The sequence below is a fragment of the Ovis aries genome, chromosome 26 (genome assembly GCF_016772045.2).
Source record: "Ovis aries strain OAR_USU_Benz2616 breed Rambouillet chromosome 26, ARS-UI_Ramb_v3.0, whole genome shotgun sequence".
Classification (NCBI taxonomy): domain Eukaryota; kingdom Metazoa; phylum Chordata; class Mammalia; order Artiodactyla; family Bovidae; genus Ovis; species Ovis aries.
In genome coordinates this window covers 2,469,536-2,484,589 of record NC_056079.1, presented here as the reverse complement: position 1 = coordinate 2,484,589, position 15,054 = coordinate 2,469,536, and the positions used below count along the sequence as shown (strand labels likewise).

Here is a 15,054-nt window from a genome sequence, read left to right as displayed (position 1 = left end):
TCCCTATAATCTTGCCTCAGGAGGTGGTTTCATGGCTGTTCCTCCTTTGATCAGCAGCTGTTTCAGTCTGCCCTTTGGAACTCAGGGACACCATAGAAGCTGAAGAAATGGGAGACAAAAGCACCTCAATGTCCGGGAGCCCCATAGGGCCCCACTCAGTCTCAATTAGAGGAGTCCTGTGGGTGCGATCTGACCTGGGCCTTGCTGTTAACACAGGTTTACTGAGAACCAAACTGCTCCTGTACATGTGACTCTGCTTGAGTCTATGTGCTGGTGCTAAGTCACTTCTAAGTCATGTCTGATTCTTTGCGACCCTCTGGACTATAGCCTACCAGGCTCCTCTGTCCATGGGATTCTCCAGGCAAGGATACTGGAGTGGATTGCCATATCCTCCTGCCGGGGAGCTTTCCAACCCAGAGACTGAACCTGTGTCTCATGTCTCCTTCACTGACAGGTGGGTTCTTTACTACTACTGCCGCCTCGGAAACAGAGTCAAAAAGAAACATGTGAAATGTGCAGAACACCCCAGACAAGGCGCTGAGAAACCAGAGGCGAAAGGGAACTCACAGAGCTAGCAGCGGAGAAGATGCAAAGCCGTGTGTTCCTAGAAAGTGGGAAAATTCATGTGCTGAACTCAGATTTTGCCCTTCCCACTGATGCCTGTGGAGGGGAAGAAACACATTTCCCCTCTTTTTCTAGATTCTTTTCTGAGATCACCCCCCTGTAAAAACCTGAGAGGTGAGCAGGGTAGCACAGGCATGGTTGTCATGCAGACTGAGCTTGTTCTTTCCTTCTCCACCGATAAGTTTCTAGAGATTTAGCCACCTTTCTCTTCCTGGAGCAGAGAAAGGACACCTTTACCTACCAAGGGAGTGTTCCCTCATAGCTGCAAATGTCTCCTATAAATGACTAACTTCTACTCTGTTTCCAAAGATACCCCCATGTCTGCAGCTTCTTAAGGATAACCAACTCGCGATAATCCTCACACCAAAGAGGCATATTTTGGGGCAGCAAATTCTTCTCCTTTTCATTTGTTTACATGTAGGTTCATCTTTCTTTAAATTAAAAAAGAAGCCATTGTGAGGATCACAGTGTCAGCAGTGTTCTTCTCTGGGCTTCTTCCTCTTATCTTCCATCCATCAAAGCTAGCTGTGGTGACTTAAAATCCAGTCTGTGGGCCTCCCTTGGCAATCCAGGGGTTAACAGTCAGCGATTCCACTGCAAGGGGCACAGGGTCCATCCCTGGTCGGGGAACTATGATGCAGCACGCTGCACAGCATAACCAAAAATACTTTTAAAATTTAAATAAATTAACCTCCAATTAAATAAATTTATATTTTAAAAGAATTGAATAAAACAAAATCCAGTTTGTAAATTTACAGATCCAGCTTTCACATGATTAGGTGATCATCAAGAAAATAAAAGAAACAACACTCAAATAAATCTGAAATTGTGCTAGCGTCACTGTCATCTTTCTGAATCACAGATCTTAACAAGCTGTAGTGCCGCCCATCTCTGGACCACTCAGGCCTGGCCAAGAAAACTGGAGTGAGGGTGCTGGCATCCTGGTCCATGGCTGCTGCGTCGCAGCATCAAGGAGAAAGGACAATCTGGGGCTGGGTCCCTGAGGAGAGGCACAGGTTTGCAGAGGTGTTGAGACTGGAGACTGGATTTCTCCACACTTGCATCTGGCTTCATGCACATAAGAATCTATCCTTCCAAACGGTGTTTATATAAGAAGCATAAATGTTCCTTAAGGTGCTTATTCCAAATTTAGGTTTTAAAATGAATACAGGCTAAAGGCTGGAGACTTTCTAGGAGCTGCAATGGGGGTCATAGGCCTTCCGAGTTAACCCAAAGCCTGTAAACCTTCTCTTGGCTCCCAGACAGAGTTTCTGCACAGCCCAGAGCCGCTGGAGCTCGACTACTGTCCTCCGAGGGCTCCCTGATGGTAACTTCAGAGGATCAGTCCCCAGGCCCATGAGAAACACACACCTACACTGTGAAACTGACAAGAGGCTCTTAAAAAGACTTATATGCATCTCCAAGGGACAGAGGAAAAAATGTACAGTGACAAGTTTTCTAAAATAAACACTGTAAGAAAAGGGAGGTCAAGAGCAGAGTCTGAACAAAGCCTGGGCAGAGTCTCATGGTCATAACTGTCAATCACCCCAAGAAGTCCAGGGTGACTTCTGCCAGCACTGAGTACATCAAGGCCAACCAGTATGTGATGCTTGTAGCCTTTTCCTCCTTGTTGCCTTGTGGTCCAAGGATGGCTGTTGTACCTCTCACACCAGGTCCATGTGCAGATGAGAAATGGGGACAGGGGACAGCTTCTTAATACTGTATTTAAAATTTTAACTTTTCTTTTTTTATTGACTTTACAAGACTCAAATACAGATTCCCATGCTATTATTGTTTGCTGTGTACTTTTAAAATTAGATTTTATCCTACATATGTGCTAAGTTGTTTCATAGAAAAAACTAGAGAGTTCCAGAAAAACATCTACTCCTGCTTTATTGACTATTCCAAAGCCTTTGACTATGTGGATTACAACAAACTGGAAAATTCTTAAAGAGATGGGAATAACAGACCACCTTACCTGCCTCCTGAGAAATCTGTATGCAAGTCAAGAAGCAACAGTTAGAACCAGACATGGAACAAAGGACTGGTTCCATACTGGGAAAGGAGTACATCAAAGCTATATATTGTTACCCTGCTTATTTAACTTATATGCAGAATACATCATGCAAAATGCTGGACTGAGTAAAGCACAAGCTGGAATCAAGACTGCCGGGAGAAATATCAATAACTTCAGATATGCAGATGACACCACCCTTATGGCAGAAAGTGAAGAGGAACCAAAGAGCCTCTTGATGAAAGTGAAAGAGGAGAGTGAAAAAGCTGGCTTAAAACTCAACATTCAAAAAACTAAAATCGTGGCATCTAGTCCCATCACTTCATAGCAAATAGATGGAGAGACAATGGTAACAGTGACAGACTGTATTTTGTGGGGGCTTCAGAATCACTGCAGATGGTGACTGCAGCCATGCAGTTAAGACTCTTGCTCCTTGGAAGAAAAGTTATGGCAACGTAGATGGCATATTAAAAAGCAGAGACATTGCTTTGCCTACAAAGGTCCGTCTAGTCAAGGCTATGGTTTTTCCAGGGGTCATGTATGGATGTGAAAGTAAAGAAAGCTGAGTGCCAAATAATTGATGCTTTTGAACTGTGGTGTTGGTGAAGACTCTTGAGAGTCCCTTGGACAGCAAGGAGATCAAACCAGTCAATCCTAAAGGAAACTGGTCCTGAACATTCATTGGAAGGACTGATGCTGAAACTGAAGCTTCAGTACTTTGGCCACCTGATACAAAGAGCTGACTCTTTGGAAAAGACCCTGATGCTGGGAAAGATTGAAGGCAGGAGGAAAAGGGGACGACAGAGGAGAGATGGTTGGATGGCATCACCAACTCGATGGACACGAGTTTGAGCAAGCTCTGGGAGTTGGTGATGGACAAGGAAGCCTGGTGTGCTGCAGTCCATGGGGTTTCAAAGAGTTGGACATGACTGAGCGACTGAACCGATACTGAAGTCGCTTCAGTCCTGTCTGATTCTTTGTGACTCTATGGACTGGGATCTGCCAGGCTCCTCTGTCTATGGGATTCTCCAGGCAAGAATAGTGGAGTGGATTGCCATGCCCTCCTCAGATTTTATCTTATGTAACTTTAAACCTCCATTGTTCAAACAATTTTTTTTTCTTGATATTTTTCAGATAGAGTTACTAAGGTTGTGTCTGTATAGCTCCAAAAGCTACCAGTTAGTTCACTACAAAAAGAGTACTGAATGAGAGAGAGCGAGTGAGGAAAGAAGGAAAGAACATGATACCACAAAACGCCTGTGTAGGGACTTCAAGAACCAGCTTATGGTTGCTGGGGGGAAGGGACAGTTAAGAAGGAGGGAGTGGACAGGTACACATTGTTATATCTGAAAATAGATAACCAACAAGGACCTACTGTATAGCACAGGGAATTCTGTTCACTGTTATGTGCCAGTCCGGATGAGAGGGAAGTTTAGGGGAGAATGGATGCATGCATATGTGTGTCTGAGTCCCTTTGCTGTCCACCTGAGACTATCACAAAATTATTGTTAATAAGCTACACCTCAATACAAAATTTAAAAAAATTTAAAAATTCTGTATAGGAATAATCTAGACCAGAGATCATAAAACTACTGAGTTTCATTAGGAAAATATTCATATTTTTAAGTTGTCAATATTTACCATTCGATTTTACATAATTGGTAAAAGACCCCTTTTCCTGTTGTGATGTCAGAATCAGGGTCATTTGCCGGTATCAGCTTGGGGCTGCTGTCCCCTGAAGTGTCAGAGTGATGGCCCTTCCAGGGTGCGAAGGCGTTGACTTCAAAAGTCTCATCTAGTGGCCCGCCAGCTTTGAACTTATGTCTCCCTGGCCTGTAGGCATCAGAATCTGTGAGTTCTCATTCAGGCTAAACACCTAGTTTGTTGAGCGAATGTTTTATTTATTTGACACCTGACTCTAAATTTCAGTGTCCACATTAAAAAAAAAATTCTAAGCAATATATATTTTTAAAATATAAATTTATTCATTTTAATTGGAGGTTAATTACTTTACAATATTGTATTGGTTTTGCCATACATCAACATGAATCCAATGTAGGCAATTAATTGATATAATTGAAAGACATACAAATAAATTAAGTAAAAAAGAATGAGAACATGAATATGAGGTGTTCAGATTTCTTGTACAGTATCTTAGCCGACAGGGGTGAAACTTAATTAGATAGTTTGTCATTGTATAAAATTTATAAGCTGGCCAAATGACACAACTCTGATGTGTGTGTCATATCGAAATTCCTAGGTTCCACTTGAGATTTATAAGTTAAGCTTATGATTAATAACTCATAAGAAGATGCATAAATCATGCAGATAATTCTTGTCATTCTCAGTGATGTCTGTGTATACCCCTTATTACTAAGCCTTCTCATTTATTTATGACCATATAAAGGTCAAAAATGTTACTAGTACATGTAGCTGTCTTGAAGTTAAATGACTTGTACAGAACTTGAGAAGTGAAAGATGAATCGTGTTAAATAAAATTTGAGTTCAGATACCCTACTTCTAAGTCAAAAACTGGAAGATGGCTGATAGGGTGAAGATATTTATCAATTGATTAGATATCAGTCAGAAAATATAATAGGTATTAGAAAGATGACTACATGGTTCCACCTGCCGCCACATCCAGTGCCTATAATTTCAACACCTGATGCAAATACCACTGAAGACTGACAGACGTGAATAATGATTATTTTCTCAGATCCAAACAAAGGCTTCTCCTGAAAAAGAGAAATTCTAAGTGTTGTCTTCTTCTTATAGTATAGGTATGAGCTTATTGGTACTGACATCGTTTTTCATGGTGTTTGCAAAGTGTTACCATATTGAGACTTTCGTTGTCATTGTTGCTCAGTCGCTAAGTTTTGTCCAACTCTGCATCCCTATGGACTGTAGCCTGCCAGGCTCCTGTGACCGTGGGATTTTCCAGGCAAGAATACTGGAGTGAGTTGCCATTTCCTTCTCCAGGGGATCTTCCTGGACCAAGGATTGAACCCGTGTTTCCTGCATTGGCAGGCGGATTCTTTACCACAGAGTCACCTGGGATACCCATTAAGATTCTTAGGACTTTCTTTTCCTTTTTCTTTTTTGAGACTTGACATTTTGGAGAAGTTGAATACTTGTCTTCCTTCCTTCCTTCCTTTCTCTTCTCCTCCATCTTTCTTTCTCTCTCTTTCTTTATGTCTCTTACATTATAAAGCATAATTGTTAGATGCCAAAAAGCTTAAAGATAATTTTAAGTGCTTTAGCCATAAGTGGTAAAAACATATTTTTTTCCTCTTGCTATATGTGCTGCTGCTGCTGCTGCTGCTAAGTCGCTTCAGTCGGGTCTGACTCTGTGCGACCCCATAGACGGCAGCCCACCAGGCTCCCCCGTCTCTGGGATTCTCCAGGCCAGAATACTGGAGTGGGTAGCAGTTCCCTTCTCCAGGGGATCTTCCCCAACCCAGGGATCAAACCCAGGTCTCCCGAATTATGGGCAAATTCTTTACTCTCTGAGCCACCAGAGAACTATGTATAGTTCTTTGGAAGGAATGATGCTGAAGCTGAAACTCCAGTACTTTGGCCACCTCATGTGAAGAGTTGACTCACTGGAAAAGACTGTGATGCTGGGAGGGATTAGGGGCAGGAGGAAAAGGGGATGACAGAGGATGTGATGGCTGGATGGCATCACTGACTCGATGGACATGAGTCTGAGTGAACTCCGGGAGTTGGTGATGGACAGGGAGGCCTGGCGTACTGCGATTCATGGGGTCGCAAAGAGTCAGATATGACTGAGCGACTGAACTGAACTGAATATGTATAGTTAGTGAAATATTCACAACTAAAAACAGAATTAACTGGGATTGCAAAATCTTAAGAAAACACTGAAATGAGCTGTGGGGTTGTTTTTTGTTTTTGTTTTTTTTTACCTGGAATATGATTTGTGAGATGAAGAATGGGTCCTAGTTTTTAAAACCATGGCTGTGTCCACTTGAGAAGTGTGTCCTAATTCCTCTTCTGTGGCCTGGTCCAATTATTCGTGAGATTCTCCCTCATGAGAGCTATAGACTGTGAACACAATGGACACACTGGGATGATGACCCCCAGGCTCCTCTCCTTGAACCCTCACCTCGTCTCAGAGACCCAGCTTCCTATGTCCTTGGGCCTCTGCTGCTCCCTCTACTAAAAGGTCTTCCTTTCTCGGTTATTACCTGGCTGTATCTTCTCCTCACTCAGATCTCAAGTTCAAGGCCACATGTTCAAGGAAGCAGGTTTTGATCCCCCTCACTTAAACCTCCATCCCAGTTCCTCCCACCCCCAACCTTTAACAACAGTCTTTTAACAACATTTACACAACTTAGTTATTTTATGTAATTACCAACATGTTGACTTATTTGTGTCTGTTTCCCTAAATAGAATGTAAGCTTTGTGAAAGCAGGATCCGTTTCTGTCTAGTTTCCATTCATAACATAGCAGACACTCAATATAGGGCTTCCCTGGTGATGCAGTGGCAAAGAGTCAGCCTGCCGATGCAGTGGACGCAGGAGACACATCATCGATCCCTGGGTCGGAAAGAAGGAAATGGCAACCCACTCCAGTATTCTTGCCTGGAAAATTCCTTGAACAGAGGAGTGTGGCTAGCTACAGTCCATGGGGTTGCAAAAGAGTCAGAGTCAACTTAGCTACTAAACAAGAAGACACTCAATACATTATTTTTAAAAAAATAAATTTATTTATTTTAATTGGAGGCTAACTACTTTACACTATTGCATTGCTTTTGCCGTACATCAAGATGAATCATTATTTTTATTTTACTCAGTATATAAGTAGGTAATAAAAACTATAGTCCTGCCTACCTGGGCTGGTTTTCTCTCTCTCTCTGTTTTAATGCCCTTTAATCCCCATACAGGAAAGCTGTATGGTACCATTAAAAAAAGAAAGAAAGAAAATATCTTTCTTCTAATCAAGGGTAACCCAGAGTTTTTGGACTTAATACCATGGGGCTGCTAAAGGCAATTTAAACTTCCATTTTCAATCCCTTTCACAGATGTTAGATGATGAGTAGAAACAGGCTAATTTCATACATCCCTAAACAGAACTTGAATGTCTTTCTTAAATTATACCACAAACCACATAATGTGTAGGGAAATGCATCATGGGACTTGTTATTAGCATGTGTGATGAACACGTGGAAAGTGTGTTGAATCTTTGTTAAATGCTGTTTCACATGATGGCTCATCTGGAATCTCTGTTACCTGTTACCTCCTTTATAATGTGCCATGATAACTGATTCTTGTGTTGATACCCCAGAGCCCCACTGGAACATAGCAGAATCTCCCAGGGAGGATGGAGTGATGTTGAACAAGGTTTTATTTGATTTTTGTCCCATGAAAACTGGAAATCCATTTCTGATGGTTTTTACTTTTGAAGTTTAATTATTAGCAACCGTATTTGATGTATTTATTAGAGGACTCATTTCACCAACAGAGCTCACAGTATTTCGATTAAAACAAGAATGAGAACAAGCTGCTGACCCCAGTGGAGAAGAGCACAATAAAGAAGGAAACTGGCTGATAGTTGGAACATACTATGGGGTTCTCTGTTCTTTTTCTGAGCACTTGTCTGTAAGGTAATGTTAGACTCAAACAGCAGAATCTCGAGGAGGGAAGCAATGCATTCGACCGGGCATAGGAGGCGTGGTGAGAGAGCACAACGAACAAGCGCAGTGAGCTGCACATTACAGAAAGGCTGTGCTGGGGCGTCCCCTGGCGGCCCAGAGGCTACGGCTCTGTGCTTTCACAGCCGGAGCCCAGGGACTCACTCCCCGCCGCCGGGGGGACTGAGACCCACAAGCCACGTGGTGTAGCTAAAACAGGGAAAGCGTAAATAAACAAATAAAGGATTGTACTGGTAGTAATAGCTAAGTATGACACTATACTATTTTTTAAGGAAAAAAACTAAGAAAATGGAATTTATTTTATTTGCACTGAACATTAATTGAACTAAACAAAACAATAACATGTTTTCTAGTTAGAAGCCCTTGGTAGGAAAGCTGGGGTAATTTTCTTTAAAATTAAAAGAAAATTGTTAGGTCTGTGTTCACCTGACATTCTTTACAAGCACTTTTTGTTTGCACTTCTGGTTTTGATTAAATTCCTCTCATATATTTTCTTCCCAAGGTATGCCTTGTCAAATTCATTTTTAGTATGTACTACATAACTTCTAAAGTGCACAATAGGTCTTCACTAAATGCAAATTCTTGTGATTAAACTACTAAAAATAAGTACTGTTTTGCATTGTTGTTGCTCAGTTGCTAAGTCATGTCTGACTCCTTGTGACTCTGTGGACTGCAGCGTACCAGGTTTCCCTGTCCTTTCCTATCTCCCAGAATTGGCTCAAACTCATGTCCACTGAGTCGGTGATGCCCTCCAACTATCTCATCCTTTATCATCCTCTTCTCCTCCTGCCCTCAACCTGTCCCAACATCAGGGTCTTTTCCAATGAGTCGGCTCTTCACATCAGGTGGTCAAAGTATAGAAGCTTCGGTATCAGTCCTTCCAATGAATATTCAGGGTTGATTTCCTTTAGGATGGACTGGTTTGAGCTCCTTGTCCAAGGGGCTCGCAAGTGTCTTCTCCAACACCACAATTTGAAAATATCAGTTCTTTGGCGCTTAGCCTGCTTTATGGTCCAACTTTCACATCCATACATAACTACTGGAAAAACCATAGTTTTGACTAGGGGGACCTTTGTTGGTAAAGTGATGTCTTTGCTTTTTAATATGCTGTTTTGGGGTTTGTCTTAGTTTCCTTATCTTCCTTGCCAGGAGCAAGCATCTTTTAATTTCTTGGCTTAATTCAACATCAGCAGTGATTTTGGAGACTAAGAATATAAGATCTGTCACACTTCTACTTTTCCCCTTCTATTTACCATGAAGTGATGCGACTGGATGATAATGGGTATCTTAGTAAAGATTTCATAAAATTTATATCTAAAAAGTTCATGCTAAGAAGCTGTATGTCATCCTATTCCTCCTCTAAATTCCAGACTAATTGCACTTCTTATTTATGTGCTTGTTTCTGTCTGTTTCAGCCTATGAATTACAGAACTGCCCTGACCCACCACCTTTCCAGAATGGGTATATGGTCAACTCTGACTACAGTGTGGGACAATCAATATCTTTTGAGTGCTATCCTGGGTACATTTTAATTGGCCACCCAGTGCTCACCTGTCAGCACGGGATCAACAGAAACTGGAACTACCCTTTTCCAAGATGTGACGGTGGGTTAATCACTTTTCTTAAGCAGTTTCATTTTCCACATGTATACTGGTGCATGAAATATTACATTCTGGAATTCATTAATTTGTTCAACCAATTTTTATTGGGACTCTATTGTATTAAACTCATTCTACTTAGTATTTCAAGAATATATCATATGTCAGTCAGTTAAAAAAAATAGGCCTTGCTTTCAAGGAGATTATAAGGTTAGCAAAATAATAAACACAAATATTTATTATGCAAAATCAGGCATGAGGATTGTTTTGATGACTGAAGGTACAAGAGATGGAGATTGCTGGGGAAGTGATTGAGGGTATTATCTTCATGGTTAGAGCAGTGTTTGGCTTTACAGTGGTTCCATCAAATTTTGGATTAAAGGGGTATTCAGTGCCTATCTTACCCTAGATACTTTTTTATTGTTTAACTTTATAATAATAACACTGATTTGGTATCTCAGAAAACTGACTTCATTTTTGTAGTTAGATTTGAATGGCACGTACTAGTTTGCTACTCAGAGACAGAGACCATCCCAGAGAGAAGAAACAATGTTAGCAAAGACATCCTAGAGGAGCAGTGTTGGGGGGAAATGAAGTAGCGTCCTAGGATGGTGCTTGAGGATCAGGGTTTCTTAGAAATGCTGGAATCAGGTGATGGGAATGACCTCAAGGAGGATCTAGATTCAGTGAATATCCTTGTCTGAGCAGAGGTCACTTCTTGAAAGCTTCTCTTTGATTATCTAATTTTTACTATGACTTTGAAATTTCTACAGCTTTAAGTTAAATATATCAAGTACTTTGTTTTTGAAGAATTCATCTGAAATAGAAAAGTTTGCTGTAAACCTAATATTCTAACATTATAAATACAGTATTTCTGAATGAAAATAAAATGAAATTACCAACTCTGTGGACCTTTGAAATGCTAAATACTTATATCCCAGGGGCGAAAAAAGGAAAGGTATCCAGCTGTGTTTGAATTTCTACTGTAGAAGTTAAAAAAAAATAAGCATATAGGTAGAACTTTTTGAATGATATTTTTCACCTGTACGTTTCCATTCTTTATCATTATGTAAACAACTATAAAAGAAAAAAATTTGCTGTCTTTTTTAAATAGTAATTTTAATCAACTACAGATTTAATAACGTAAAACAGCATTTAAAAATCACTTTATAAAACTAACAATAGCAGTGGGATATCTGATATTTTTATTAAAACACTTTAAAAACTACTCACCATTTAAAAAATTCGTATGTTTTTATGTATAAATTGCTTTGAATTGTTAGGACTGAAATCCCTTTTTACTTGTAGTTGTTTCCTGAGTTCTTCGAATTCACATGTAAGTAGGAGACTCCTTGGGTTGATATAAAAATAGAATTAAGTATTTAATTATATTTCATTGCTTTTTCAAGCCCAACTTTCCAACATGGAAATAACTGCCCATTTAGAATTATTTTGTCAGTGTAATGTTAATAAAATGTATCTTTTGGGATGATATATGGTGCAGAATATTAATCAGAGTTGGCAAAACCACGAAGCTCAAGTCCTGCAGACACCCAAGACTGCCCAGGACTCCTGGTGCCACATGAAAGTCCCAGGACCACAGCCACCCTAAGGGTGGATAACTCACTGGTAGGCTCAGAGAACCCAGTAAGCCATCTATGCACGATTGTGGTTTATAACAGAAAAGACAAAAGTCACCCAAGGGAGACAGATGCTTGCTCCTTGGAAGAAAAGTTATGACAAACATAGACAGCATATTAAAAAGCAGAGGCATCACTTTGCCCACGTAGATTCTTTTAGTTAAAGCTATGGTTTTTCCAGTAGTCATGAATGGATGTGAGAGTTGGACCATAAAGAAGGCTGAGTGCTGAGGAACTGATGCTTTCAAATTGTGGTGCTGGAGAAGACTCTTGAGAGTCCCTTGGACTGCAAGGACATCGAAACAGTCAGTCCTAAAGGAAATCAACCCTGAATATTCATTGAAAGGACCAATGTTGAAGCTGAAGCTCCAATTATTTGGCCACCTAATGCCAAGAATTGACTCACTTGAAAAGACCTTGATGCTGGAAAAGATCAAAGGCAGGCAGAAAAGGGGACGACAGAAGATGAGATGGTTGGATAGCATCACCAACTCGATAGACATGAGTTTGAGCAAGCTCTTGGAGTTGGTGAAGGACAGGGAAGCCTGGCATGCTGCAGTCCATGGGGTGGAAAGAGTCAGACAATTTTGGGTGACTGAACAACAACAATATTAGATTAAATTCTAAAAAAATAAAAGTAACCAGGGAATATTCTTTTAAAACCAAAGGCCCTCAGGTTGGTGATTAAATGGACTTTCTTTCCCTCTTCCTCTTCCTGAGGTAGGGGTGGGGCTGAACCTCCAATCTGAGGCTGGTTCCCCTTACAACTAGCCCCAAGGCTTCAGATTTCCTAATTTCTTCATTAACATAAACTCAGATGTGTTTGAAAGGGTCTTGTTTTGAATAACAAGAGACAATTTGATCTTTTTTTTTTTATCACTTTGTAAATTCTAAGGGTTTTGAGTTCTGTGCCAAAAACAGGGAGGAAGATCAAAAGGTTATTTCTTGTTATTGTTGAGGAAGTGTGTAAGTTCCTCAGTTCTGTCTCATCACAACAAAAAATTGAAGTGACGGACCAGTGTTACAGCCTTGGATGGGCCAGCATTACAGCTCTTGGAGAGACCAGTGTCACAGCTCTCGGATGGACCGTGTTACAGCTCCGTTTTATTTAGAAAATAAAGGAAAATACATCCTCGAGGTGTGAGGGCATGATGACCCAAAAGATGCAAAGAGAAGAGAGAGAGCGAGCCCAGGCCCTTTGGCTCCCCTTTTTATGTCTTTTTCTCCTCCCCACCCCCCAGGCCCGCCCTGTGTGAACTGGGCTAGCCAGAGTGCTGTTTGTTCTACTTGAGGTCCTCACCCCATTCCTCAGACCTTCCTTTGTTCTATTTCTGCAGGTTTTCCCCTTCCTTGTCTTTTAGCCACTGCCATTCTGGCCTCCTTTTTCCTAGTCTAACTGCCTAACATGATAAATGCCTCTATTGCAGTGTCTGTTCATGTGTGTGAAGGGACTGCCTTTGTTGGCTCCCTGGTCCTGGTGTGGACGAGGGATGCCATCTGTGTGGCCCCTAGTCGTGAAGTGCAGGGTGTAATGCTCTCATGTTCTACGGTCTCTCTCCTGCTGGGCCAGGCTTCTGGGCAGAGGGGTGAGCAGCTGGGAAGTACTTGTGGTTGCAGGTGGTGCAGGGACCCTTCTGTGCCCAGATGCTCCCCCTTGCTGGGCTTGCTGGCTGTTCTCCACTGGAGGGGCCTTTTTGACCCTCACCCTCAGGGAGAGGATAGGGGCGGGTGCATTTCCTGTTGAGCTGGATCGCAGGTCCCTATTGCTGCAGAGATCCCTGAGATGCCGCTGGGATGTGGAAATCAAAATACAGCTTTGGTGCCACAAAATTGAGGGGAAAGCCTCTGGGAGAAGGTGATCGACCAGGGGAAAGGGAGAGGAAGCTTTATTCATTATGTCTTTTTATGGTCCTTCATCTTCCTCTGTAGAATATAGGATTTTGCCTTGAGAGAATGTTTTAAGTGCATTGAGAGTATTATCACACAAGTCAAACTTCATACTTATTTAGCTTTTAACATCTTCCTTCATCACTCTGCTGAATACAGCAAGCTCTGCAATGCAGGGATGAGGTCAGCACGGTTCTCTGCTCTAGCCCCAGCTCAGCCAAGCTGCCTGGCACATAATAGACTCTCAATAAACACTCATTGAACATAGGAGTAAAAGGATTTGTTATTTGAATATCATAGATATATCATGGCAAATATACTAAGTGGCCTAAAGAGTATCAGAATGTATTTTATTAAGAAAATAACCATATCATTTTGCCTTTTAAGAGGTGAACACCATGGTTTTTGTTTGTTCTGTTTTCCCCTCCCCATGGGAAGGGTGCTGCTCCATGTAGAGTGGCTATACTTTAGCAGATGCACATTACAAAGTGAAAATGTTGAAGGGAGACTCAGAGTTATAAAGCAATGCATAATGAATAACTTCAAGTCATACATGGGATATGTCAGCCAGTGGCTTCAACACGTGCTTTAAGTGTTTTCTCTTCACTGTCTCACCCATTTCCAATCCCTCGATTATTTGGTGTCTGTTGTTTATTGAGATCTGAGCCAGGCAATGGGATTGATGAGAGGAGGTTTGATGGGGCTGTGGATATGGTCCTTGACTTCTAGTTGCTGACAGTCAAGTGGTGAAGAATGGCTGTCCATGAACCGTAGTCCAGGGGCAAGTATCCAAACCACAGCCACCAGGAAAGGCTGTCAGGAGGTGGTGACATTTGAGTTGAGTTTTAAGGAAGGTACCAGTTCACCTGCCAGCAAAATAGGAGAAAAGCACAAGAGCTATCCATGCAGGTGAACGAGGACATGATGTTTGCAGCTAGGAAGTATGGCATCTCCAGGGGTCCCCATGTAGTCACTTGTTGTGACTTCAGTGTGGCTTCTGGCCCTATTTTTACAGATTATAGGTATCTGTATGTTATATTTTGCTAGCTTACAGGTCAAGGTGTGTCTGTCTCCAAACCCCACTTACAATTATGCTATAAAACTTGTAAAATGTTCTCCACAGCGCCTTTAAATAAATTTACCTAAAATTCAGACCAAGTCAATCTACTTGACACTGGTACATTTTCTGTCTACTTTGAAATGGTTACTTTGGCTTCACGATATTTCATCAGTCATAATTTTAAATTGTTTTTGAACCCTTAAAAAAATGTACCTTGGCTTATTCATTCCACCTAAATTTTATGCCTTTTATGGCAAATATTTGAAAGCCTGATAAGATTCATGTTAGTAACAGACACTTGTATTGCATCTACTGGATTTTAATTTGATTAAAATGTCAACTTGTCTATGACTTTGATGTATTTATACCATGATGTGAGTTAAAGAATATAGTTTGGATTATCTGCTCATGTATGATCATTTCATTTTTCCAAAAATAAAACAAAATAATTTCTATGGCAAGAGTGATGATCACTTTATTAAGTAAAATAAAAATGGACTCTGGGTATTGAGATTTTTCACATCATTGGTAGTGGATGAGATGTGGAACTGTTTCTATAA

The 15,054-nt window shown here is 41.1% G+C and overlaps 1 protein-coding gene across 1 annotated transcript in view; it reads left to right on the top strand.

Moving 5' to 3' along the window:
• Positions 1-15,054, top strand: part of CSMD1 (CUB and Sushi multiple domains 1) — a 2,070,567-nt gene that overhangs the window by 1,887,769 nt on the left and 167,744 nt on the right. Inside the window, exon 42 of the mRNA XM_042241416.1 lies at positions 9,725-9,913. Within this exon, the coding sequence (XP_042097350.1) occupies positions 9,725-9,913 (189 nt within the window). The remainder of the gene's footprint in view (positions 1-9,724; positions 9,914-15,054) is intronic.